This window comes from Chiroxiphia lanceolata, chromosome 11 (assembly GCF_009829145.1).
Source record: "Chiroxiphia lanceolata isolate bChiLan1 chromosome 11, bChiLan1.pri, whole genome shotgun sequence".
In the NCBI taxonomy this organism is placed as follows: domain Eukaryota; kingdom Metazoa; phylum Chordata; class Aves; order Passeriformes; family Pipridae; genus Chiroxiphia; species Chiroxiphia lanceolata.
In genome coordinates, this window is record NC_045647.1 from 16,451,672 (window position 1) to 16,479,393 (window position 27,722).

The 27,722-nt window shown below is 41.7% G+C and overlaps 1 protein-coding gene across 8 annotated transcripts in view; it reads right to left on the minus strand.

Annotated features, from left to right (window-relative positions):
• LOC116792064 (6-phosphofructo-2-kinase/fructose-2,6-bisphosphatase 4) overlaps nucleotides 1-27,722 on the minus strand; it is a 56,981-nt gene that overhangs the window by 17,208 nt on the left and 12,051 nt on the right. For 3 of the 8 annotated variants that reach the window (XM_032698637.1, XM_032698634.1, XM_032698635.1), the window contains exons 1-8: nucleotides 18,686-18,827; nucleotides 11,098-11,214; nucleotides 7,377-7,473; nucleotides 5,017-5,083; nucleotides 3,760-3,834; nucleotides 2,810-2,866; nucleotides 2,371-2,492; nucleotides 512-719 (exon numbers count right to left, since the gene is read on the minus strand). In XM_032698637.1, the coding sequence (XP_032554528.1) occupies nucleotides 512-719; nucleotides 2,371-2,492; nucleotides 2,810-2,866; nucleotides 3,760-3,834; nucleotides 5,017-5,083; nucleotides 7,377-7,473; nucleotides 11,098-11,214; nucleotides 18,686-18,791 (849 nt within the window). In that variant the 5' untranslated portion in view covers nucleotides 18,792-18,827. Of the gene's footprint in view, nucleotides 1-511; nucleotides 720-2,370; nucleotides 2,493-2,809; nucleotides 2,867-3,759; nucleotides 3,835-5,016; nucleotides 5,084-7,376; nucleotides 7,474-11,097; nucleotides 11,215-11,987; nucleotides 12,010-18,685; nucleotides 18,828-19,291; nucleotides 19,322-27,460; nucleotides 27,557-27,722 lie in introns of those variants that run through there. The other 5 variants (XM_032698638.1, XM_032698639.1, XM_032698641.1 and 2 more) reach the window with 4 other exon arrangements.

A 27,722-nucleotide genomic window follows, 5' to 3' on the forward strand; every position in this document is an offset into this window, starting at 1 on the left:
TTCCCTTTGGAATATATGGGCTCTAGCCTCTGTAAACTCATTATAACTTTTCCAAAATACTGTCAAAGTTTTCGCTAAGAAATACAACACACTCCATTATCCAAGTGCAAGAGAAGAGGAAAGAAAAGTAGTACAAGGAAAATACAAGTTTTCTGCGGTTCCTAACTTCATTTCCAGGAATTTTCCTTTCAGCTTTAACTTGTGTATTTTCCCGATTATCCAACTAGTCAGGATTTTACAAAGATACAGTTTAAAAAATAAAGCCCTCTCGCCAACTGCTTTGTGCTGCAGGATAAAGAGGAATTTCAGCCAACAGAAAGGCAAACAGATAAAAGAGCACATACCAAATCACAACACACAAAGTGTCCACCCTGTTTCCACCACCCAAACATGCAACTAAAAGAAGCCCTTCTTAAATATGTTGAGAGGAAAGGCCGTAGAGGAGGAAAGCTGTAACTACACAGCACAGACCCACACAAAACCCCGCCACGCTTGTCCGGCAGGTACATACTTCTTTCCCCCTGACAGACAGCCCAGGATCTCCTCCTATTCTCCCTTTCAGATTGAGTTCACTTTCTCCATGTCGACAGAGGTAGATTGACCGAGGAGTCACATGGATATTCATGAGGTAGTAGACAATCCGGCTCTGGATGTGATCCATCACTCTGTTCACAAGATAACTCCTTCCGACATCCATAATTTTAATGTAAGAAAGATCCCTTTCATGAGCAAATAAAGGAGGGGAAAAAAAAAGTAGTAAGATTCCACATAGTTTCTATTAGCACATAAAACAATCTTTCCACCTTCTCTTCTCATTATAAAACAAAGGGGCAACAAGCCAAAGAAACGAAAAAAATCCTCAAATACCCATGGAATATGCATTAGTCCTAAGAAACAATGCAATACTCCAAAGGTACAGGATGAATTCTATTCCTTTCACATAACTTTCTTTTCTGTTCCCTTTACTTGCACTTTGTCCAAATCTAGATCCTACTCTTGGCGAAACACAGCCCTCCCACTGAAAGAAAGACTCAGTGGAGTCACTGAAGTTACCACAGTTGAATAAGATATCCAGCTATTTTATAATACCTGATTTTTTTTCCAGGTTACAAACACTTTCCCTCAGTGTCTGATTGCACCCAGGGCCAAAAGGCACAGTCACTATTTCCCCATCTCAGTTAATCCCTCCAGAAATACCAGGGCATCAGAAGGACCACGGGACAAGTCTGAAGCAAGATGTTTTCTCAACCGCTCTATCAACAACTACTTATTAACAGTACTGTAATTTACCCCACCACTACCTTCTCTCAGCATCAGACAGCTAATAATTTCAACTTTCACTTCTTATTCTTTCTCATCTGAGCTATAATTTTAGAGTAGCCTCTAGTTTTCACAAGGAAGGGAGTCTAATAAGCTGAAAATAACCGCTGTTGGTTTCTAGCGATGCATTTGAGTCCTCATACCACAGTGAAACACGAAAACTTATACTAAAATCAAATGGAGGTGATGAGAAACGAGCATCACCTCATCCCTGCTAGCGTTCTTTGGAGTTAATCATTACTATTCCAGCCAGGCACAACCATTAGGTCCATCACAGAAATTACACGCATGAACTGAGCCGACTGAACCAGCTTCACGCTGCTGACACCCAATTACATTAAAATGCAGCTCAGCCTTCTCTGTAGCTCTGGTCCTGGAACAACCCAGGATCACCCGGTATGACTGCAGCCCCAAATCCCACCCTGAAATCCTGGAGTGTAGCAAGAGAAGCGGGGCTCCTCCTCGCATGGTTCATCCCTATCTTACTTTCAAGAGTTCAAAGTTAATGAGGAACAGAAGAATGCTTTGGCATGAGGATAAACAACCTAGCTAAGACAGTTTCTCACAGTCCTGAACCTGCAGGGTAATTTGCAAGCACAAATAAATAAATTTCGAAGTCACATTTTTAAGAGTGATGTGTTCATAATTAATCTTAACCATGCCAACCAATTAAGTTATGCTTATAAATCACTCAAGTCTCCTCTACACACTAAAAAAAACAAGTACCAACCAATCACCGTAGCAAGTCTGGAATAATTCCTAAATGCTGGTTCTATCCCAGAAGAATCATACCATTCTCCAAGTGGGAAAAATCAAAAAAAAATATTGTCCAAGAGTAGACTTGTTAGCCAATTTTCCTCAAACAAGGAAGTTTCCAGGCTACGCTCCCCAAGTCAACTCTCTCTAATTTGCCAAAGGAAAGAGAGCTCAAGCCATTAAAAAACATGACTTGAAAGCCCTAATCCCCACTACAGGTTGCTCTAACCCTTAAGAAAACATTTAATAATACTGGATCACCAGTTGTGATCACAGTATTGTTTCATCACTTACTTGTCCAGAGTTTCATCTAACGTCTCATATGAGTTCTTGTAGCACTCTATTCTTTTCATGAAGTCTTCTGTTGCTTCATCATTACTACAATCAACATAGTCAGGACTACCCAGCTTCACTTGCTGTTTAAAATAAAACCAGGAGAGCAGTACATAAGTTTCTTTCCCTTTTTCATGGACGTCTAAAGAAATAGGAAGGGGGAGAACACAACAAGAAGCTTTGTCTGGAAGTTAATTAAAATACACGTAAAGCAGAAATAATTATTCTTCAGAGAAATTAAACTTCTGAGTTAGTAACATTCACATGGACAGGAAAATAAATGAAAACTGTTCCATTAATGGGAGCTAATGTGGGGGTTTTCTCCTATTGGAAGTTCTTACAATGTACTTCTGAAAGTACTGAGAGGTTAAAGCAAACTTTCCTCCATCATAATACTCACCACAATGTTTGCAGCAATGACCTCTGGATCAACACACACTGACTCCACAAAAAAAGTCTTCAGTCCAAATGGAAGTCACATGAACAGAAGGAAGGAAGAACACATTAAAAAAGCTCTGGAGACTAACACACACAAGCAGCATATTGTCCACTTCCATGCTAAGGCCTTTTTAGCAGTGTCCTATGTTAAACTTCCCTCCATTTACTCAGGAAGTTTCTCCAGACCCTCTCACCAGAAATTCCTGGCTGACCACTCCATGAAGCATCATTCTTTATACTCTTTTCCCCAACAATGCTTATGAGTGGAAAAATTTTTCAGTGAGAAAAATAATGTAGCATGGAAGGAAAAGAAATAAATGCAGAGGATGCATATTCAGCCAAACAAACAGTAACTAATGCTTCTGAAATAATACTTTAGAAGCCTCTCTCAGCTAATGGAGTGGCCTCCTTAAAGAGAGGTCTGTGTTTTGCTGTGTCAAAGGTTTATGGAGATGTAAGTTTAGAGGAAATGGATTTTTACTGGAGAACAGCTAAATGCCACACAATCCTGGACAGAAGGAAGAAAACCACAGAAAGTTTTTGGTTTGTACAGAACTAACAGAGAATTTCTTCCCTGTTTCTGTAGCAAAAATCTGAACTGCACAAAGAACCATATTTTAAATAGTTCTTGCTGACAGTACACTCAGAACTACAGGTCCAGGATGACAGAACTGAAGCCACAGCACAAAACAGCTCCAAACAGTACCAACGTGACAGATGAGGAAAATGAGGATGGGATGGCTTTTAATTCAGAAAAATTTTTGGGAACACAAAATGCATTATTAATAAACATCTAAGAAGGATGTGCCTTTTGCTAGTGCATTTCTTAAACTCAGGGTACAGATAAGGGCAAAACTATCCCTGCCTTACTTGTCCAGGCATTAGCTCAGAGCTGCTTTGCTTCTGACTCACCTTATACCCATTTTCTTCACTAAATTTATAAATAGTTTCTCTACGTTCTCGAGTTGTGTTTGTAGCATCAAAGACCTAGGAATAATTACAGGGAGAGAGAAAAAGGAATTTAAAAAGCATCACAGCCTGTTAGTGATAATAAAAATAAAGGTTCAAAGTCCCACAATGTAAAATAAAGCAATGAAAACACTTCCCCTTCCCTCTACCCCACCACATCAACATGTTCAAGAGGAAAGCAAAGACATTCCTACTTTACACATACTATTTTCTAAATACTAAGAAGAGTAATATTTTGAATGCACTACTAGCAGTACACTGGGTTTGAAAGGAGGAACCAGAATTTAAACCTACCACATAATACAGGACAGAATCTTCCTCCTGGCCTATTATCATCATTAAATACTACTGCACAGGTTTTAACTTCTACTACACAAAAAAAGATGCTGCAATGAATCTACTATTCAAAATGCAAGGGAAAATCTTTAAAGGGCAGAAGATCTGCAAGAGTTGTAAATCCTGCCCTGGATTACACAACCAATGCAGCCATTCTTCTAAGGACTTACATTTAGCTCTGAACATATCAGTGTTTTATTTAAGAATGAAGCTTGCTAAAGTATAACGTTTCCCTTGTGTCTCCAGTAGAATTTACAGTGACAGTTAATGGTTTTCCCTGATCAGTTGATGAAAAAACCAGAGTTGTGTCAGTAGTCTCAAGAAAAACATTACACAAATTAATCTGAATGAATATGCAATGACAATAATTGAACAGCTGTTGTTTTGCATCCCATTATTAAATACTCAGGTATGCATCAATTTATTATGATGTTTCTCCTGCTCTCTTCAGAGATTTCTCATGCCAGTAACACAACTGCCAAGCAATACAGAGGATACTTTTTTGTTCAGCAAGTCTCTACCTTCCACTTGAAACACAAGATCATCAAATAGAAACAGAGGTGCAAGCAAAACATCAGATGTGTTTAACGGTACATTATACAACATGGAGAGAAGAGGGACATTTTTCTTGCTGCCCTCTTCCCAGCTAGCCTCTCAAATCAAAGGTAGCTGCTCATATGGCATCATCACCTTGAAATCAAGTGCTCCTTTCAGCAACAGGGCAGATCTAACAAACAACTGCCAAAGAAAAAAATCTGATAAACTGAAGAGCTATTGGAATTACTCAGTGTGTGTATTATCCAGCAGACACACACTGTTAAGAACAGAAGCATCTCAAGAATGTGTCTTCAACAAGAAACTTACAGCCACGTGCCCGTTTTCTTCACTGAGGTACTGCCGGACGTCATTCAGCGCTGCTAAGGCACACTGTCTGAAAAATAAGAGAGAGTAAAAGTCAAATAACAGCTCAAGTCGTTTTATTAACGCTTTTGTGCCCTGCAAACGTTAGATAATTTATCTCAAAAGCACAGTTCCCCCCCCCCAAGCACGGGAAAAACCAACCCAGGACAACCAAGCCATACCAAGGAAACACGGTCACGTCATCTGGCTCCTCTGTGTAACTGATACACCTTTACATCACCACAGAACACCCACCAGAGCTTTGCTGACCAGGATAAACTTTCACTGATCTAAAGTAACATCGCTGAATCATCCCTGCAACTGTATTCTTTTCCCAATTAGCTATTCAGATATTTGCTTCTTAATTTGGTTCCCAAGGAGGGGGGGGGGGAATAAATAAATTAAGACAACTTAAGGCTCTTATCTTGTGGCCCTAAGTTAAGGTGAAGAGACAACTATTTTTCACCAATCTACTACTTCTCTTTCGAGCTATTGTGTGAAAACTGCTTATGTAAAAAAACATGTGTTGAAACAGAGAGTAAAACAAAGTATTAGGGTGAAAATAACATCCTATTGCAGTCAGCAATCCAGTAATTAGTGCTGGAGGCAGTTAAGGACACAAACACCAAAAAACCCCACCCCTACACTTGTGTTAAATCTGAACAAGAACACATTCATTTGCAACTTTCCTATGTCCCCAGAATTAGTATTATCTTCAAAGTCCATTGTGATTCCTAACACATAAATGATGCTGGAGGGCAAAATTAACATTGTACAGGATTTACTTGTTAGTAGAACAATGCCCCATTTATTTCCAGTAAGTGCAGTCTCTTTGCAGTACCAACATAAAAGCCTGACCATTTCAACAGCCCTTCTATGCATTACTCCTCGATTTTGACTTCCAGACTGAAACTCATAACTCTTCTATTTACCACATTCTGCACGCACAGCTTTATCTTAAAAGAGAAATGAAGGCTTTCCAATCCTGAGAGTATTTCCACATTAGCACATTTAACAGATGCCAGGAGCTGAGATTCAACAGTCAAATCTTCACTGAATAAATATAAACCCTTTTTACTCATTGCTAAGCAGGCAGATTAGCTCACACAGCCCTTTTCATGTTATATCCCTCACCATTTAGTCTAAGAGGTGACACGGAGGCACGTTAAAAGGTTTGGTTCTACCTGTAAGCAAAATGTAGTGGCTTGCAAGGGTAATGCACCTCTCAAAGCTACTCCTTAGTCCCAGAAGATTAGGAGGTTCAAGTTGTTCTATTTGGCATTAGCAGCACTCAGGGCTGCTGAGGGGGAAAGGGAAGGGAGAGAGAGGACAAGGGGAGGAACAGCCACAAAAGAAAGTCCAGACATTTTTGGCTCTTGAGCTGAAACTGAACTAAGAACAAAGCAGTCCACATTTTATGTAGCCTAAATTAAAAAAATATTTCCATTCCTCTCAAATTTCTGTTCCTTCTCATTTCGTGCTGCACACTCTTAAAAGCTTTCCTGAACATACTAAAAAGTACAGTGAATGTCGAATTAAAATCAAGAGACCTTTCTCTTTATCTAACCTTTCTTCTCAAGGTCTGTCTCTACATTGAAGCACAGCCTCTCTCCAGATGAGGAGAGACTCAAATGCTTCACGTGCACACAGATGTTCACGCTGGTTCTGACCTTGCTTTGCACAGCATTAGCAAAACATGGCAATTTTAGAAGCAGTGCATTGACTGACTGCATGAGGCACCTGCATGGTGGACAAAAAGACAATTTCAGGGAGAAAATTATAGGGTTTGATTCCTGCTCATTTGAATAGGTAATGGCAAGTCCGTGCAAAGCGCTCCAGGTGAAAAATTTCAGTATGCAAACCAAAAAGAAAAGCAATTATGTGGTGGTTTTTTCTCTTCTTTTTATGATCAAAAAACAAAAGCTCTAAAATGGCATTTTTGGAATTAGGTAGCAGAAAGAGTCACGTCCATTAACTGATACCTTAAAAAAGGTAGGAAAAGAAGTAACTACTTGCTAAAATTGCTTTGTTTTGAGTGAAAATATCCTAGAATATCTACAGGAATAACAGTAGTCATAGCCTACTGAAAAGTGAAAAGGAATCAAGAAGCAATCAACCTTCTCTCCAAATTTTAATCAGCCTAAATAAATCACTTTTCCAGCTTCTCTAGAATTTCTTCTCCCTCTCATTTCACGCTGCAGTCTCCCTAAGGGTCTTCTTGAGCATACAAAAATGCAACTTAAATCCACCACTAAGAGCAAATCACACACGACATCATTTTAATACAATTAGCATTGTGTACCAAACATAACCAAGAGACTTACTTCCTGATTTTCAAGCCTTCTTCATTGTCAGGCAGGAAGAACTCAAAGGATTTATACTTTTTCACCAAATCTCGGCGATACTGACCGACATTAAACTCTGCCAAGAGGAAACCAAGTGTTAGTGGGAACTAACAACAGTCGTGGAAAAAGGACAAAAGTTATGACAACTTTGAAGCCAAACCACCTGCAAGGATAAAACAACTTAGCACTATTAAGCTAACATATCATACTACTTCCTGTGTTTTGAGGGGGTTTGAATACAGAGACAACAATAAATCATGGAAATGGCTAAAGAACATTTGGGCTGTAGGTAGTTTCAGTGGAGTGACTTGGCCATACTGAAGTGCCTCTGCCAGTTTGCCTGGACAACAAACTCTTTTCCTCCTTTAAAGTTACCCCTTTAGGGGTTACTCAAAGTCTATGAAGGACTACTAATGACTACTAGCATTAATAAGTATTAATAATTATGATTACTAGCTTTTTCTTCTGTGTATATGCACAGTTAAACAGTACTCTGGTAGCACCTCCCAAAACTCTGAGCTCTTCTTTAAGCAAGGAAGAGTTCTAAAAAGAACTAACCAATCTTGCTTTTGATAAACAAAACTTAGAATTCGAGCAGTGGAAACTTATTTTCAGAACCCCACTCAAATACTTCTATTCCTTAAGGATTAGTACGTCCTATTTCACAACCCCTGTTCTGTTTATTTAAAAAAAAAACAACCTTACACTGTAAAAACAAAAAACCCAAAACATTTTAAAAAAATAATGTCACAATATTGGGTATGGCATTAGGGCAAGACAGTTCTGTTTTGCTACGGAGCAGACAATGACACTGAACCCTAATTAATTTCATTCAACAGCTCTGAAAGTAGGTCTCTGAAATGCAATTAATGTTTAAGTTGTTTCTGACCTATAGCTTTTTTTTTCTGTTGAACTACAAAGCTTTTTCTATTTTTTTTTTTTTGGTAACAGTAGATCACACTGAAGCATTCTGTTTGAGAAGCTGCCAAGGTACAGCTATTTGGCAGACTTGATTTCTGGAAAGAGGAAAAGAAGCAACAGACACAACTGTAGAGTTGTAATTAAAAAGACATAGAATAAAACAGCTCAAGAACCAGTTGTTGTATACAGATTGCTGCTGGGATTGGGGGCAGAGGATAAAGATACAAATATTGCTTATTTCCCCAAAAGTCAAGTTTTGTTTGAATTCAGCAATTCTGATGGAATTTTTCATGGTCAACTGCATGGCTTGGATTATAGAACAATGCAGGTTATTTCTGTGATGGTTTTTACGATCACTGACCACATGAAAAGGTGGGTCCTGGTAAGAAAAACAGAAGATGCAAGATCAGATGGCAAGTGTTGTCAGGCATTAGACCTTTAAAAATCAGAAGTAATGAATTTCATAGGAAGGAACAGTTACTGCAAGAGGGTCCTGCACAGGAAAGGAAAAATGCTATCTAGTGGGACAATCTTTTGCCCTTATTATTAGCATCCATCCCTACGGAAAAAGTTTCCTAAAGCTAATGGGTCTCACAACTACCACACAGCCACAACTATTCAAAAAAGCTTCCAAGGTTTAGTATCTGAAAACCACACTGCAACACAATTCTATTCAGGCATCTAATTGACCTCATTTCCTTCAAAAAGCCCAGACAAAAGTCCTCAGTATTTTTAACCATTTCACATTCTAAACAACAGCAGACTTTGGAAGGAAGAAAACACAGAACTGATGGCTGAAACGATTCAACTAACACCAACCCTGGGCTATTTACCTCTACCTTCTGCTCTTGAGCTCTCCAGCTGGTTTAATGATACATGGAAAGATGGCATTTATCTTTTCCTCTGGTTTACATAACCTCCTAATTTGAACCATCTGTCTCAGAGAACAAGAACACTCCTTAAATTAAGCACACACTAATTTTAAGACATTAAGAGCCAAAGGGTAACAGATGTTAGGGCTACTAGATACTGATCCTGTATTGACTCAGTCCCATCAGCTGGAAGCATTAGGCAGCCTGTCATCTATTCCCTCAGTCAGGCACTGAGGGGTTTCACACTGATTTCAACTTTAGCACAGTTGCATCATTGATGACACAAACAGGAAGGCTCTGTGGTTTTCCAAGAGAATCTCAAGTCATCCTTTCTGACAAACAGTAATCAGCAACTTAGGATGGAAGCTCATATGGCAACTTTATGTGGTATATTTTTTTTTAAATTAGGCAGCAGTGCTCTAGTTTTCATAAAGCACAAGTGCATATGTGTTTTCTGAGGTGCTGCTCACAGTGGCCCATGGACCTTTTCCTATAACTGAGGCAAACCACACCTACCCATTTTACTGTATTTGGGATATATTCAACCAAGCATGAGCCAGATGTGGACAATATCTTGTTGTTGTCCAATACTGGACTTCTGCTTTTCAAAGTTCACACAGTAAAGTGCTCTACACAGTGACATATAAACCTAACATATCTTTATAAATTTAGGTCAAATGTGTATCTAACATACAAGCATAGTTATATCACATATATTTTATCAGCTTGGATACAGCTAAACTAGTTAGACTGTTACTCCATTTCAGCCTAACAGATAAAACCAAACTCTCCAAGTATCTGATACTGCCCATCAGAAGGGTTAAACTGGGTGAAAACAGTCAAACTCCAGTGATAATTTAAATCCTGTAAACATCCTGTAAATTCTCACACTTAAACAATATAATATATCCTCCATAATGTCTCTTCTAAATAAAGCACATCAGGCAAGTTTCTAAAAGCTTAAGAAAACGCCAACTCAAAAAGCTATACCCTAGAATCAAGAGGCAGTTTAAATATAGGCCAGAACTCTTCATCTTGACTTCTTAGAGCTACTAGGAAATACATCTCTGAATATCCAGCCAAAACTTCAGTATGATTTCACATGTTTAATGTTATTTAAATGATTAACTAGGCATAACAATAAAGCTACCATTACTGCACTGGACACAGGATCACAGAACACTAAAACTTTCTATTTTTTCTGTTCTACAGAGACAGAGGAGAAGGCAAAGGTTGCTGAGAGCCTCAAATGGACTTAGGTCTTGTTTACTTGTCAGCCTGGGCCCACAAGACACCACAGGAGCAGAGGAATGAGGCAGGACAGGCAGGTCCTTGTCACAGCCAACCTGAACCATTTACTGCTCAAAACACTGATATAAATCCTTAAGAGAGTGATAACAAGTGGCAAGTGGCTGCCTCAGTTCATTGGGCTCTTAATATTTACAAAAAAACTGTAAGTCATTCCACAAATGCAGTTAAACAAAGAAGCAGACAGAGAATTGCATGTGGCACAAAGTTCACAGAGAAAAAATGATGGGAGAAGTTGGAAGTTTAATCCAGAAGTGCTCAACTGCTTGTAAACAAGATTCATCTTTTACCCACATAAAGAATGGGGAAGGAATAGCAGGGGAAAAAAATTAAATAAACCAAAATAAAGGGCAGTGGAAAAGAATAAGGGAAAAAAGAGTTGATTAGGGCACCTGGTAGAACAAGGAGGTAAATAAATAGTCGCCAGAAATTGGTTAACATTTAAATAGGACAGAGAGCCTGTGTATGTTATTGCTTAAAAATACAAAAGCAGGATTTTAAAGTAGTCAATGTTAGCAACAAAATTACTGGAAATCAGGTTTTTAAAACACCTAATGCCTGTCCTGTCCTTCTGATGTAAACAAAAGTAAACCCATCACCTTTTGTAGGCACTCCAATCCAATTTAAATAGCGGGTCAGCTTCTTGGAGATGTAGGTTTTTCCTCTTGCTGGGAGACCCACCATGACAATCAGAGTAGGGCAATTGGTCATACATACTGAAACACAAACACAGAAAACTAGGATTTACCATTAATATCCCCACAAAGCAAAGGCAGTGGAAATATTACTGCAATAATTAGTCTCTGTGTGCTCTCTGAGGAAGTGACCATCCAAGCAGCTCATGCACTGTGCCTCACTATTCCAGGGGATTCTACAGGAGTAAAGTGGACCTAACCAGGTTTCTTATGCTGTGCTGAATTTTGGAAGGGCGAGTCAGTGGTAGTGCAGTGCTGGACACATGAGTTGTATACAGGCAGGGAACAAGAAATTTATGTATTTGCATACAAAAAATAAGGACACTGACATCTTATACACCTGTGCACCTCAGTTCAGTGCTTGCATTGAAAGGAAACAGCAAGGTGTAGGCAATTTTTAGTTAATTTTTATATCTCTAAGACAAGACCTCAACACTGCTCAACTTTTTTCTTGCTTTTGAACAAAACAAGCATGACAGATGCACCTTATTACAGTAAAGCAGGGTATTCACTATTTATTATTTCTCTTTTAAATATTATTACCAATAAAAATCTCTCTTGAGCAGAGTTCATTTTGGCTGTTACTGGAAATAAAGCACAAGTATTCTACACAATCAAATACAATAATCTGATACAGGTATATGTATAAAAATACTCATTATCAGAGTGTTTAATTTAAAAAACCCAACAGCATAGGAAGTTGAAGGAGTTATATGTATAGACTGAAAACCTTGAGGCATTTCCTTTCAAATGATGAGTTTTTTAACATTTTGACGGCACAAAATTAAGGATACCTTGCATGACTCTACCACAGCTACAAGGAACTGCCTAAAAAGAAAGTAGATATTAAAGTGATGCAAAGATACCACCAGCTCCCTCCACCTCCTGTTTTTAAGGGAATTAATTTCTACACAATCCACATGTGTAACAATTTCCTCAGTGCCATCTATTCACTCCAAAAGATTAAATCTCAGGGTTTATCTCTAAGGCATAACTAAACTGTTGTACAAAGCACTGTGACTGCCCAAGATTCTCAAATCACAAAGTCATTTGCACAAATAATAAACTGAAAAAAGCCAACAGATTAGTAAAGGCAGATGTGCTTTCTTAAAATACTCATTGGAAAGAAAAAAAAAACAAAAAAAAAACCAACACAAAACCAAAACCAAACCCATTAAAAATACAGCACTTTTCATGAGAGAGGAGACAAAGTGGTACCCAACCTCACAGCCATGAAACAGTCAATTACTCCATGAACTGAAAGTTACAGGGACCTAACTGTAAACCAAAACAGATCCATCCAAACATGTCAAAGTCTCCGGAAGGACACTGATAAAAGCCCTCAGAGTCAGTTCCTCTGTGCAAAAGCCTATAAACAAGAAAGATAATATTTTCTTGTCCCTTTTCCTCTTTGTCATAAGTTCAGGCTGTGAACCGCTCTCCAAGAGAGGGAAGGAAGTCTCTGGGAAAATAAAGTCTATGAAGTGCCAATGGCACAGTGCTTACTAAGCTTAACAGCTTTGCTTCCAGTTTTAAGGGCAGTAAAATAAAGTATTGAGGTGTTAGAAATCCCTGAGCCCCTAGAAATTTTAGGGGGAAACACTGCTCTTCAAAGCCAGTTTGAAGGGTTCTTCACCTGAAATACCTAGTTCGAGTTTTGAACGGATTTTCAGTATAAGCAGTGAATTAAGAGCTGCAAAAGACAAATCAGGATCTGTACTCAAAGGCTCTGTGCACAGCCTCAGGTCCTCCTGTTCTGCAAAGAACTGTGCTAAAACAGACCTTTCTACCCATTCCAGACAGAAATGTACCAACTAACACTATACCAAGAGCTTTTTTTTTTTTTTTCTGCTGCTGCTGGGGTCAGCCACACAAATTTAACCTTCTCACGGAACATTTGTCTTCTGGTAATGTAACAATAAACCTGTACTGGAGCAAAACCAAGGGCTGGGAAGCCACCATGAAGAGATCTGCAACACACTTAAATAGCTGCTTCACGGATTACACCAACAGCTACTTCTAAATTAAGTCCTACTGCCTGCAGGGGTTTGTAATAGATCTTCTCACTGAGCAGTAAACCAGATCAACACAACATGCACAAGGGATGTTTCCTCCCACTGCCAAGCAGTCAGTGTGCCAGCCTGGCATCACTTGCATTTTTACTCAAATTTTTACGCAAATTTCCTCAAATAAAGTACAACACCAGCAAACCTGCCTTTACTGGAGCCCTCTGTCCAGTTTAATGTGCACACCTTGCTTGTTATTCCCATCGCTCTGTGCACCACTGTCTAGTGGTAGCCATAAAGCAGAAACCAAGGGAATTATCCCAATCAAACAAGTGGCAAACCTGCTCTGATCAGGTGCCAGGCTAACTGGGAGTGCTTTTCCTCCACAGATACCAATAAGACAGATGCCCTGCACACCAAAAGGAGGAATATCACTGATCCCAGTGATCCCAAATACTCTGCTTTTATATAACATCACAGCCCTATAAACAACACTACACAGCACATGGTGCTACAGCACATACCACCCATTACTGCTTGTCTTTAACAAGAAGATGAATGTTCACAATCTAAAATTCAGGGCACTAAAAAATGTTTGATGTTCTGGTTTAGATGGCCACCATGCAGTCCAGTATCACCTACACAGGTGGCACTTAGTGACAAACACACCTATGTATTTGGAAGTAGAAGCCAAAGGTACCTCTGCTGGCCAAAACAGATGTTAACAGCTAAACGACAGGACTAAAACCAAAAGCAAAAAAAAGCAGATATCTTGCTTTTTATGTACCTCAGTGTAGCATCCTCAACAACACACATAAGACTCAGAACAGCAGACATAGGTTTATTTTCTTCCTCATGATCCTGTTTGTTCATTAGCTCAATAAAAAGTCAAGACCAGAACAAAATGCCATGGTCTGAGGATGTATCAAATACTCAAAATAATTAAAAAAATTAATTATCTTTCACTTTATCTGACTAAGCCACAGCCTTCTCAACAAAGTGTTGCCAACACTCACTGCAGGTGGGGAGGAATATTCATTCTAGTGACAGTATTTTAAACGTCAATGTCTCATGAATTACATTTTCCCCTGAAGAAACGTAAGCAAGTTTACAATGAGGAAGTGGACTGATAAAAACACCCAAGCATACCCACAAGGTACATATATCTGACATAAATGCTACATATATCGTTTTTCCAATGGCACAATGCTCAGTTCCCCTCTTCACATCACCACTAACTCACTTTATATGAAAAACAATTTACAGACCGAAAGTAGTTCCAGAGGTGAAAGTTGCAGAGCCAAGGCAGACTCCTAAGGTCAGTTTTCTCTCTATTCCTTATTGCTGGATTGCCTGGCTTACCACCAGAAATATCTCTACACAATTTAGTCTCCAGAAAACCATCTCATTTTTTAATACTGCTTCATATATGTAGCTCCTAAGGATTTCCAACAGCCCCAACCTGTGGATATGCCATCGACTCTAATTTTGCTAGAGGAACACACACTCAGAATGGCAAACCAAAACTGAGGAGTTGCATCCCATCAGTTGCTAAAGATGCTCTAAGACTTTAGTCGGTTTTTTCTTTAAAACAGACGTTTGTAATATACACATGTAAGATTGCATGTTTATAAACAGCATCACCAAAAATAAATGCACATTGTATTCCCTCACCTAGAAGGAACACAGGAAAAACACACTCAAAATATCAATCAGTGAGGGAAAACGGTCAAATGGTGAAGTGCATTAAAATGAAGTGTTGCAACCAAAGCAAAGTCATTATCCCAGCTTAAAATTTCTTATATATTAGTGAGCAACACAGCAAGGTGCAGCTCAAGTGTAAAATTATGACTGTCTACCCTTCTGAAGTTTAAGGCTTAACTAACAGTCAAGGAAAGAAGAAATTACATGCTTATTTCTTACCCCTTAGACTCTATTGTGAAATAATGCAAATAGAAAAGAAGATTGAGAAACCAAACTGGGACATGGAACAATCTCGATCAGCTGTGCTGCATTTCATCAGCCCTCAAAACTCTCATGATCTTGTGAAATCAGAGACAAGAGCTGGTATTTTTCAAGTTCACCTACTAGCAAACATATTATCAGGTGTCCCTTCCTTTCACATAAAATTAGATTTTGTTTATTCCTTATCTGCGTTAAATTTCTGAAGTCAGTTTTTAAGGACAGATGCTTTTTGTATGAAGCTGTTGTGGTTAGTGATGTGAAGTGTACCAAGGATTCTTGCTGTTTCTACAGCCTTCTATTCAAGGCCTGTCCTCCAAAATCCTTGCACTATTTAGAGGCTCATACAAAAATATCTTTGACTATTTGCCAACACAACCACCCTTCCAAATAAGGTTAGCCCTACGTGTTTTCCCCATCACTTATCCAATTTAACTACTCCTAATCCATTGTCTCCTTTTGATCAATGATGACAACCAGTCACCCTGCTTTGCATCCCACAGGGATGACTTCCCCATCCTGCTGCTCCTTCTGAACAGCATCTCCTCCCTATACCTAAGAAGGGCATTATCTTCCAATTTGTCCCTCTTCTTTTTGTCCAAACCACCAGTTTATAACATCACCTTGGGCACAAGTGATTCAGAACTCATATTTGTCCTCTAGCCATCCATGCCACCAGCTGCTCCTGTCATCCACTTCCTTGGAGTAACCATTTGCTTCCTACAGCTTTGATGCCAACAGTGACAGTCTCATCACACATCCTGATTCTCAGGCTGTGCTGGGTGTTGTCCTTACCTCATTCCCTCTCCATCTTCAGTTCCTAGGGCTGGGAGCACAAATACACACAAGTAGCCTGTGCTCAAAGGGTAGAGCTCCTTAGAGCAGAGATAATAATTTGATACTTTTTTTTGGACCTAACATACATTCTTTCTGCTGAACAAACAACAAATGACAATTATTAGAATGACCAAACTCCAGCAGCTGTAGGGAAACAAAGCCATTAACTGTAGAGGGGGTGAAAAATGTTTAACCACAGGAAATTCACTATTTATAAACATCCTCTTCTAGATTCTCAAAACAACTTTCACTACAGAATACTTTCCTATTTATTTATTTTCTGTGTCCATATTTGTAGCCCATTGCTTGACTCAGAGCTCGAAGCAGTCTGACATCCGATGCCAAGAGTAGCTTTAATGCAACCTATTTACAGACAAAACTTACCAAGAAAGACCACAAAAGGCAAGTGGCAGTTATTAATAAAAATATGCACTTCTACTGCCCACTAGTCTGACTTTGAAAGGTCATTAGAACAGTTACCCTCGCTGGACTGGTGTCACCAGCTGTAAAAGCTGTCTGCTCAGTAGGCTGCACACGGACACAACAACTCCTCCAAGACCTTGTAATGCACAGACTAAAAGAACTGGCTCCTCAAAGCCCCATGACAGCTAAACCCTGGCACAGCTCAGCAGATTTCTTCTTCCGCAGTTGCTACAACTTTTAGAAAATCACACTAAAATCAGCTAAAATGGGTAAGTCCCTTTGAAGATGGATCTGCCGAGCACTCAACTGGAAGTGTGTGTGATTCTGCTCACTCACCTTCTAGAAAGATAAAGACTAAAGGTGGTGCAGACAAAGGCCATCAGCATGAATGAGAAAATAAAAAACACAACCAAAGGAGACTGAGAGAGTTCATCTTGTTTAGCAGAGAAACTCAGAAGACAGAGTGACAAACTTAACTTCTTCCACTGGAAAAGCTACACTTGAGGACAACAAATCCACTTCCACCTTGAACTTGTATTTTTGGAACACTACCGTTTGACAGAGTTACCTGTAGCAGCAAAGATCTGGAACTGGTCAACCCAACACTGCCCCACATCACCCAGCCTGGACAGTCCATCCCGAGCTGTCACAGCACAGCTACAGCACCCGCAGGTCACGCTCACCAGAACACAGGGCAATACAAGATACATGGAAATCTGAGGATAAAGGACTCTGCAACACCCTTGCACACGGAAAATTACAACACCCTTGCACACGGAAAATTACAAAGTGTTCTCAGTTTCTTGAAACAAGACAGATGGTTTTATCTAGAAAGAGTAAGTTCTGCTCCTCTCCAGGCTGTTTGTAATTCTTATGTATCACAAATGAATACAGACATGTTACGGTTAGAGCTGCAAGAGCAAATGTGTGCAAAATGATTAAAAAAAAATAAATTCCGTATCTGATTTTCTAGCAAAAGGATTTTTAAATTATAATGGATCTTAGGCATTAAAATTATAGGATGCTACAAAACCCACACAGGTAGTTGAAATTTTTTTCAAGTTATAGTCGAGAGAAGCTAAATAATTCTGCCAAGACAACTCTGTAGATCACCAGATTACACAGGACCAATACGCAATTTTGTTCTTGGGGTTTCCTTTTTTGTAAAACAGTGCCTGTGCTAAGCTCTAACAAATGTTACTCTGTTTGGAAAACAGATGCCACATTAAGGCTAAAATTAAGCCTGCTCCTTAGCATGTTTACAAAAGCACTTATACACATTTTCTGACCCTTTTCCTATTTCAGCACTCATCTCCTCTTAACCCAACCGTGTTTCAGATGCTGGAGTAATTTAGTTCCCACAGAAACACATGCCTGCTTGCCTAGCACACAACAGCAAGAAAGTCTGGGGGTTTCTTCCTTTATTTTAAGCAAGGGCTAGGCCAAAGCAAGAGCTGAGAGAGAGCCAAAGCTGCAGCCCATGGACTCCTGCCACACAGGCAGAGCCTCAGCTCTGTCAGCGCAGCCTCTTTGCATCACAAATAAAAACAATTCCACACGACAAAGCCCCTTTTGTCCGCAAAACTGCCGTGTACTGGACCTCAGTTACTTAAGTAACTGGACCTTACTTAAGTAAGGGGGGGAGAAAGAAAGAAAGAGGAAAAGAAACAACCTGCGAGGCAAAGTTTGTTAATGAACTATGGTTTACAAACGCCACAGCCAAAGACTCAGGAGAGGCTGATGACTTGGTTGGCTGTACCTCAAAATATGGGAAGTCATTAACTCATAGAACAGATGGGCTGATACAGCATTGGCCTTGAAAGAGAAAAAAAAAAACAAACACAAAAACAAAAAACCAACAACCAAAACAAGAACACAGTGACATTTTTAGGCCCTCTCTCCAAGAAGAATACACTCTGAAGAATATAAACGCTCCCTGGAACCACAGCGCCTAAGAAACAACCGAAAGAGCAACAAAAGCTACTAGAGAAGATTTGCTTCCCATCCAGCTGAGCTTCCCTTTCCTTCCGCTGGGCACAGATCCAGGGATTCGACCCTCCACGGGGGGGGGGGGGGGACGGGGACGACCGCGACAGACCCCGGCGGGTCACCGACCCCTCTGCGACTGAGCCGCGGGGAGGGCGCGGGGCCGGGGGAGCCGCGGGCGAGCAGCCCCGGGGAGGGGTCTCGGCGGGTCCCCGCTCCCCCGCCGCCCTCCTCCCCGGGGGGGTCCCGCTGGCAGCCGCGCCCCCCGCCCCGCTCACCGCCGCGCTGGGCGCTGTGCCCCGCGGGCAGCCCGTTGTCGTAGGGCTCCCACGTCTTCTGCAGCGGGTTCTGCGTGAGCTCCCGCGCCGGCGGTGCCGCCGCCATCCTCGGCCGCTCCCGGCTCCCTCTGCAGTGGCGGCGGGCGGGGCGCGCCGGGGCCGCCCCCGGGGCAGGGCGAGGGGGGAGCCGCAGCCCCGCGGGGTCCCCCGAGGGACGGGCACCGCCGACACCCCCGGGGGGCAGCGGGTTTGCGGCAGCGGGAAGGATCCGGCGGTGCTGCGAGCGAGCAGGTGGCTGCTCTCCCTGCTGCTGCACCGCTGTGGCTGCAGAGGACACCGCGCTGCCTCAGAAAAGCCCTTTTTTTTTTTGTTTGTTTGCTTTCCTTCCCTTTTTTTTTTTTTTTTAAATAGCACGCCCAGGGAGCATGCAATGCATGTTTTAAAGTCGTGCCTCGAATGATACGGGTTTTTTTCCAATCGAACGCTGTTTAGGCCGGAAGTCCAAATTGACAGCGATGCGGAAAAAAAAAATAAATAAACCATAGGTTTCTCACACACCAGTTTAGCTATAAAAAAAAAAAAAAAAAAAAAAAGAAAGCTACTGACAAATGGCCCAGGAAAACTCCCGTGCTACAGTGAGAGCTAAACGCGACACCCAGCTGTCGCCTTTCCACATCACCTTTATCAGCTTTACAGCTGACAAAGGGAGGGGAAATCCACTTCATTCGACTGGGCTGAGCAAAAAGTCCTAAGAAAGCTCAGTATTTCGTTATTGCATATATCTCAAGGTATTTTACAGCAGACAAATGCAATGCACTGAAAATATGGCAGTGAAGTGCAATAGACCTTTTCATGATTAATCACTCCATTATTATGACACTGGTCTAAACACAAGTGAAGGCCAGTATAAACTTTTTTTTAATACTAACCAGATTCTGAGCACCTGAGGATCATTTTCAGTTTTTCTGTTCTATTACAAGCTAAAATGTACCTTTCTAAGTAACAAAAAGCCAGTTTTCAGAGGCATTTGGCAAGACAGCCCCAGGACGATCAGCACTGTTTTTCCAAAACCATGTTTGCTTGACCTGCCCTTCCCTCTGTTCAGAGTTTTTTCCTTCTCTCCAAGACTGATTAGAGTTTTTCCACTGTAGGTTCCTGCACTATATTTTTATCCAAGATCTTTTTCCTGATTTTGTTTGGAGTTGACAGCTGAAGCAGGGATTGGCAGAGGGGCTAGGGGAGCTACATTACTAGAGTCAGAAAAGTAGGAGCAGAGTGAGGGAATTTTTGAATGCTTAAAAGCTTCTTGATTTCTTCTGTTGGGTATGTATTCAATTCCAACAGTTGCCAAAAGAGGTGTGAGCAGGAACAGTTCAGTCTGTGTTCCAGGTTAATCCCAGAAGCCTGTCTCCTGTGCACGCACAGGATGTTGCAACAAGCAGATGACAGACTCCAGGGTAGAGTCCAGCCCTGGGATGTACCCCCCTCACCCTGCTGGTCCCAGCAAGGCATGCCAGCACCAGGATCCTCCAGCTTTCCTAACACTGCCTCCAGTAAAGCCAGGCGAGTCCACAACAGATGTAATAATACCAGAAAGGAGAGATTAACAGGAATGCCAGTTTATAAACCACACTTCCCAGGCTTGTTTCACATTAAGTAGAAAACATATGAAATCCTTCCAGTCTCCAGAAACAAAGTCTGTACTTCCTTCCTGCAAATCCACGCCCTGCACTAAAACTGAAACTCCACTCACACACCTGCCTCGCAGCCAAGAACACTGGCCTGATGTTGTTCATACAAGAATAGCATTTCCCTGAGGTCCACAAGGTGAATGACCTCATTTCTAAGTCTCTCCTCAAAGCACCAGGCACACTGTCAGTGAATTCTCTTCTCACTCAGGCAGATTTAAACCAGTGGCACCTGTACAAAACTTTAGTAATAGAGTTTGTCCAGGTGTCTGCAATGACATTAGAGGTGTGCATGGACACCTGCTAGCCCTTGGTTTTATGAGGTAAAGATTTCAGCTTGGTTGATGACAAGCTTATGTGATTCTGTTGTAGGTCAAACTTATCCAAGGGTTAGTTGGTTTATGGCTTGTTTTTATAACCTCAGTGCAGTGATGGGCCATCTGACCAAGGATGCAGAGAAAGCAAATACAGAAATCTTGTGCAATTCCTGAGGCCTCGTTTCAAAGCATGGCTTACAAGGACACTACATTCAATTCCTGGAAAAAGACAGAACAAAAACATTGCTCATTAGATTCCAAATAAATGACAGAAATCACCTTCTGCACAATCCTGTTGTATCAGACCCTGTCCTAATGCAAAGGCTTGAGGAGTGAAGCAGGTGAAGAGCTGGAGACCCAGCTTTGTTTGCTACAGGGAAACCACAAACAAGCCTTTATTCCTGGGAAGGCTTTTACACAAAGCTTCTGCTCCCAGGGCCATGCCAAGAAGAAAGCTTTCCTGAGAAACCACCTCTCTGCAGAGGCAAAAAACATTGAGGGAAAAGGCAGTCTTGGAAAATGAACTGCTGCACAGAAATAATGTGTTGGAGCCAAGTGACAGAGTTACTCTCTGGAAACAACTGACTGACAAGACAAGAAACTCGGAGTTTAATGCATACAGCGAGTGGTAATTATTTAGAGACTGAACCAAGGCTTCTGCATGATCCTACAGAAACCCTACTTGTATCTGTAAATACACTGTGTCACAGGCTAGCCATATAATCCAAGTTTCACAATACACCCAAGTTACTCCCATTTATCTCGTTTCCCTAGTAAAGACATCACTTTATAGTCTGACAGCACATAAAACATCCATAAACCACCCAACATCTCTGCCTCCTGTCTTTCCACCATCACTCCGGCAGCACACATTCGCCACTTGGAACAAGGGAAAGAAGACTTTCCAGTATTCCAGGTGCCCATGCCCTCACCACACCGAGCAGAGAAACCCATTCACAAGCCCATTCGCAGTGCAGAGGATCCAGGAGAGCTCAGTGATCCAAGAGAGCTCAGTGATCCAAGAGGGATCCGTGACACCGCTAAGGGACACGTGGGCACAGCACCAGAGGTGGGTCAGCATCAAGTGGGGGGTTCGGCGGAACTTGAGCGTTGCGGCGGCTGTTCGCCATCACCGAGCACATCCGCGGGTGCCGCGGGAGGCCGCGCTTGGCCCGGGGACACCCCGCGGGAATTCGGGAACGCCGCGCGGATCCCGCAGTTCCCGGGATCGGCGCCAGGCGGAGCCCCGGCCCCTCCCGCGGGCGCTCCGGCGGCGGGCGCTCCCCGGCGGCGGCTGCGGGAACTGCACCGCCCTCGGCACCGCCCCGGGACACGGGAGAGGGACACGGGACACGGAGAGGGACACGGGACAGGGGACGCGGTGCTGGCTGTGCCCGTGCTGGGGCAGCAGGTGCTGCCGCGGGGTGAGAACGGGTCGAGCCGCAGCACATGGTTTCCAGTTCTCCGGGAAAAATGAGGTAATTCCCTGTTACGTTTCAGAAACGTACAGCCCAGCGACGCTGGGATCACCGTGGCAGGAGATAGCAAAGCCCCTCAGAAGTAAAATACACCGGGACTTGGCTTTTAAGCACCCAGCGTTACAGAAAATTACAGGGAAGAAAAGTTCATCTACGGATCCTTAGTTATTTCCTCACACAAATGGAAAAAAATATTGGGGGGGGGCAAGGGAGGGTAGTCCACATTCACTCCAAAATATGCCCATTCCTTTCTATATATTAATCACCAACAAATTATATTTCATCATTAACCTACTACTTCAATTTCTCTAAAGCAATTCTCCTTCCACTACATCACGAGGTGTATTTTTTCATGCCCACATTCTCATCTGCTTACTTAGAGAAAACCAGTAGTATCTGACCTCTACATACACAACTGGCAATAAATAGCTGGGAAAAACCTAAACCCAAACACTCTCTACTGCAACTGGCAGGTTACTGCTCTAGTTAGAAGTGACAAACAGGAATTAGTTTAAATGATCCCATCTTAAAACTGGTATCTACATTTTCTACATATGGCAATAGTGAGAGGAAGAGAGATCAGAGGTAGAGTCCTCACCCCCCTGAAGAAGGTACAGAGACAGGGGTGTGTGTTCCCCAGCTTACAGCTGCTCCAAAGGACATGAGCCACACAGAACAGCAGCAGTTTTGTTTCAGCACAATTTTAAGGAGGCACGGAGGAACACAGCATTTGCAAAAATCATTACATATGGCTGTTATTCAAGAAATACAGACACACCAGCACAGCCTTCAGCATACACATATACCTTATATATACAGCTTTGACACCCAGCCAGTGCTCCCCAGTTTCACATGGATTAGTTGGCTCTGAGCAGCTAACTGGCAACCTGCTACACTGCACCACAGTGTGTGTATAAAGCAGACAGGATAATTCCTATTGAGCTTATAACTGATTTTATCTTTTAATGGGAAAAAAAAGGAAGAAAAAAGGTATGTCAAGTATACCTTCAGCAGGCTCGTGGCAGTCCTTCATTGGCCAAAATCTGTGCAGCTGGAAGCATCACCCGAGGACAGCAGCAACAGCTATCTAATATATACAAGGCTGTTACAACACTGCAAGCCAATGAGAGGAGTCAGTGACCAAACACACAACTATGCTTCACCCTTTTTGTTCACAAGAAGCAACACTCCAACGTTTCAAAACTGTGTTTCAGGTGGAATGGGAGAGATTTCTCCCCGCACGCCTGATGTGGGGCACAGTGATGATGGTTTTGTTATGACCAAGTATTTGTTCGGGTGCTCTTACCTGGTGAAAAGACTTGTAGCAGCACCCAGTTTCTACTGTAATGACCAAAACTATTGCAGAGCAGCTGGGGCACTTAGCCTGTTCCATCACATCCCATATTACACTGATACCTCAGCAGGGGACAGACTGTTCCCTCCCCCAGGTAATTCCCATATTCCTGAAGTACAGATCAAGCCCAGCAGGTTTTTCCTCCCTGTGGAAGTGCCTAACAAACTGCCTAAAACACAATGCCCTTCTGCTGGGTATGTTGTGACCTTTGTAAGACAAGTACTAACCCAACCTGGGCCTTCAATTGCCAAGGAAACCCAGAGATAAAGGAAGCTGCACCAAAAAAGGGTGCCTCTCTTTCTCCCCAGGCTGTTCCCAAGCTCCTGATGATGACACAGACTGCCTTGGGAACAGTCATCCTGCAGGAGAGATCCCTCACGAGTTAAAAGCTTCTCACACAGCTTCCCACAGAGGGCAGAATAAGTTCCTTTCCATAAAGAGCTCAGCAAGCACAATGAGCAATCCAGGAAGAGATGTGATAGTGTATTAGCAGAGTGACGTATTCTGGTTCATACCTTCTCAGTTCAGTTTCTCAGGACTTTTTGTTATGTCAACTTCTTAAATGAAGACTTCCCATCTCCTCCACACTGCCTATGGTTCTCTCCTCAATAATCTTTTTTGTTTTCCCAGAGTCTAATGTCCCAGGAGTCAACCCAGCAAAAATGACAAATAGCCCACTAAGTCCCCAAAAACTTCAAGCATCCCACATGACAAGTTCAGCAGGTTCCCCATACCATTTCCACAGGTTCTTCCTTTTGGGACTTGATTCCAAACCAACTGAAATCACAAGGACCAGGCCTTGTGATACATGGCCCTAGCACTTACTCCATTTCTTCTGAGCAACAACTAAGTTCTATTACTGGCACCATCCACCTCATATCTTATTTCCTATCACTGCCTAAAGGGAAAAAATTCCAGGTGTCTTGAAGTAGACTGCTACCTCAAAGAGAAGCAAAGCCATTAAGAATTCAGAACTAAAAAAAAGAATCTGCCTTCAGCAATACAGACCTTCAGAAGTTACTTTATAAGAGTTCATTTTACTACTAGACTTCCTGGCTACAGATCAATCTATCAAAGAGATTGATAAAAAAGCCATATGTAACCATGCTCTAAAAGAGAACGAGCTACACTACTAAGAACAAGAGATCTCTACAGTGCTTATTGAGGAATAGATTTAAACAACACCCAAGGTCCCACACAGAAAAAGTTGTAATAAATATATACACTAGAAAGATTCCTTAAGCTGAAACAAAATATTCCTTAGCATGGATAAGGAAAATAACTCGTCCAAACAGAAAATGTTGGTGTAAGGTAAATCAGCAAGAAAACAAGCTCCCATCTAGTCTAACAATCACCAACACATCTTATACAAGGGAAGATCTGTCAGGGTCCAGGCACTCAGAAGCATCACAACACACTGATTTGGCTGGAGAGACAGTTAATTCCCACACTAATTTGCATTTATTGTATTTTCTTCATCATCTACTGGAACATCATGATATTCATCCTGCATGCAAAGCAGTGATGTATCCCTTACAGAAGTGTTCATGTGTGGCTCCATTCCAGCACAGTTCTGTGTTTTCCAAACCATGACGACCTAACGATCAGGAAACAAACACTAGCTATACAAAGGTTTTATTGTAAGAATTGTACCAATAAAGTCTTGGACAGGTTCCTACAGAACTCACGTGCTGCACTGTAGGCATATAAAACCTATCAGACAATCTCAGATTGCTTTGGGATATACAGGTTATCAGCAGAATATCATCTCACCCACACATGGATTTCATGAGAATCCCAGGGTAAACACTGAGATTCACAGACACAGGAGTGTCAACAAAAGGAAAAAAATACACCTTGCTACACTGTCACTCTGTTTTGTTACCTTTACGTGAACCATTCTTGAAAGCATGGCCAATCAGAGTACTTCTATTATTTCTAAGTATATAAATGTGTTAGTTTAGATGCTATCACATTTCAGAAGAAATAACTGCTCTATTTTAAATGTGGGAGAAACCCAATGTCTGGAGATAAACCCCATCAATGAGATGAGGTTGCTCTCATGCCAGGAAGTTTCCTGTGTTAAGTGTAGCACAAGGCATAGATTTAAGTTTGATCTGCATTAACTGTATTCATTAAAACTGAAGGACAAATCGCTAAATCTACACCTCCAGTTCAAGCAGTCACCTCCCATCATTACCTCTGTGAGAACATTTTAATTATTTCTCTGAAAAATAGGCAAGATCCTCAAGTGGTGCTTACAGGTATTGCTTAAAACTATTTCCATCATCACGAAGTTGAGCAACATTTTAAATCTTCCTGTTATGATGCAACATAAAGGAAAGACAGCATCCATTATTCATGTTTTCTGAGTGCAACCCAGTGTTAAAAAGCCCTTTGTAGATAAACCCTCTTACTGTATACCAGGGACTCCAAGCTATTTACATGAGAGGGCATGTGCTCCTAAGAAGTGCAGAAAGAGGACATCAAAATACACGGAATTTGCACAGATTGCCTATTTACATTCACAGGTCTAGAGGTTAACTGAAAATACCCAGTTTCCAAGATAGCAAGCCTACTGAGGACGGACATTCCTACACATTGTTCTGGTAGTATCTGACGTTGTTACTACAGCAACAGCACGTACAGCCTTGCACAACCCCTGGACGGCTGGCGGGTGTACCCTGATACACTCTCCTCTTCCCCAGAAGTGGCATGCAGCAGCAAGTCCATTTCTCCACTTCAGTTACCTGATATCCATGATATAACCACGGAAAACCAAGCCTTGATAAATTTGTGCTACTTGAAAGAGAAGGAAAAGCAAAAACATACCTGCATCCACTAGGATGTCTGTCTTTGTGCCTCCCGAACTTGCTTACAAGCAATCTCTGCTGAGCAGCCTGAAAGTGTCTCTATCACCTCAAAGCTCTCTACTCCTTTTCAATCACATAAGCATATTAGAAAACCTTCTCAATTCCAAGTTGGGGTTTGCTGTTATGAGTAGGAGTGTAGTTAAAAGGAGCACAAGGAAAGGACTGACAATTTTAAGTAAAACAGACAACCCATATCCAGGCTGACAGGCTTATGAATTATGCTCAGCTACTTTAATATTAGACATTTTAACATTCGTGATGTATACATATCCTTTCTCCTGTCATTCAGCTAGGTTGCTATGAATCTCACTTGCTCATAACAGCTAGACCTAGGCTGTTTAATTAAAACAAAAATAATGACAAAATAAGGGCAGCTGCATTCTCAGAGTGGAACTAAAACACTTCACGCCACCTTTAAAACCAAATGCTATCAACTGACTTCAGAAGTACAATTCCTCAAGACAGCCACTTTGAAGAAAAACATCTGTAAAAACTTATTACATGAATTAGGGAAGTTGTCTGATGAGATGAAAAAGGAGAAATATATTGACAATAAAGAGTACACAAAATTTGCATGCGATTCAAATGCACAAAGTAAACCAAATTAATTCTTAAAGAATCATGAAGGCTTTGGGACAGAGCTACCTATCAGATGGCAGATGAGGAGATAAGACAGGAGAAAAGAGAGCTTCGGAAGCACCACCTGGGGTTTGGGGCGTGAAATATTGAATGATTGATGGAGAAATCAAAGAGAAAAAGGCAAGGAGGAAAACAGCCGCCGGGCTGGGTGACAAACCCTCGGAGGTGCAGAGTGCATCTGTGAGTCATCAGCACATAACAGAAGCTGAAGCCATGTGAACGCCTGGAAAAGGGTACAGGGAGACAAGAGCAAGACAAGGTCAAACTGCAGGAGGAGGAGGAAACACCGGACCAGGAGGGGGGAAGAGCACCATGGAAGAAAGAACAACACTTTGTTAGAAGCAGCAGCGACTGTGCAGAGAGTAGAACAAGAGCAAAACAGGGGTCTGGAAGCATTTCAGCGACATAAATAACATGTAAACATACCAAAGCACCTAAAACGGCCTCGGAACAGGCGAGGCTGAGGGAGAGGTGGTACAACCTCACGTTGAAAAGCGGCCTAGACGTGGCTCAGAGTTAGAATAAAAAAAAAAAAAGTGGGACAGGACTTAAAGGTCCAACAGATGATGGTACTCCAGCCTACATTACCATACAGGACACATAGGCCATTAAGGGAAAAGTCCATGGCAATGGAAGCAAGAGCAAAGGGTAATGGGCCCAAAGTCCTTACGGTTAGACTCGGTTTCAT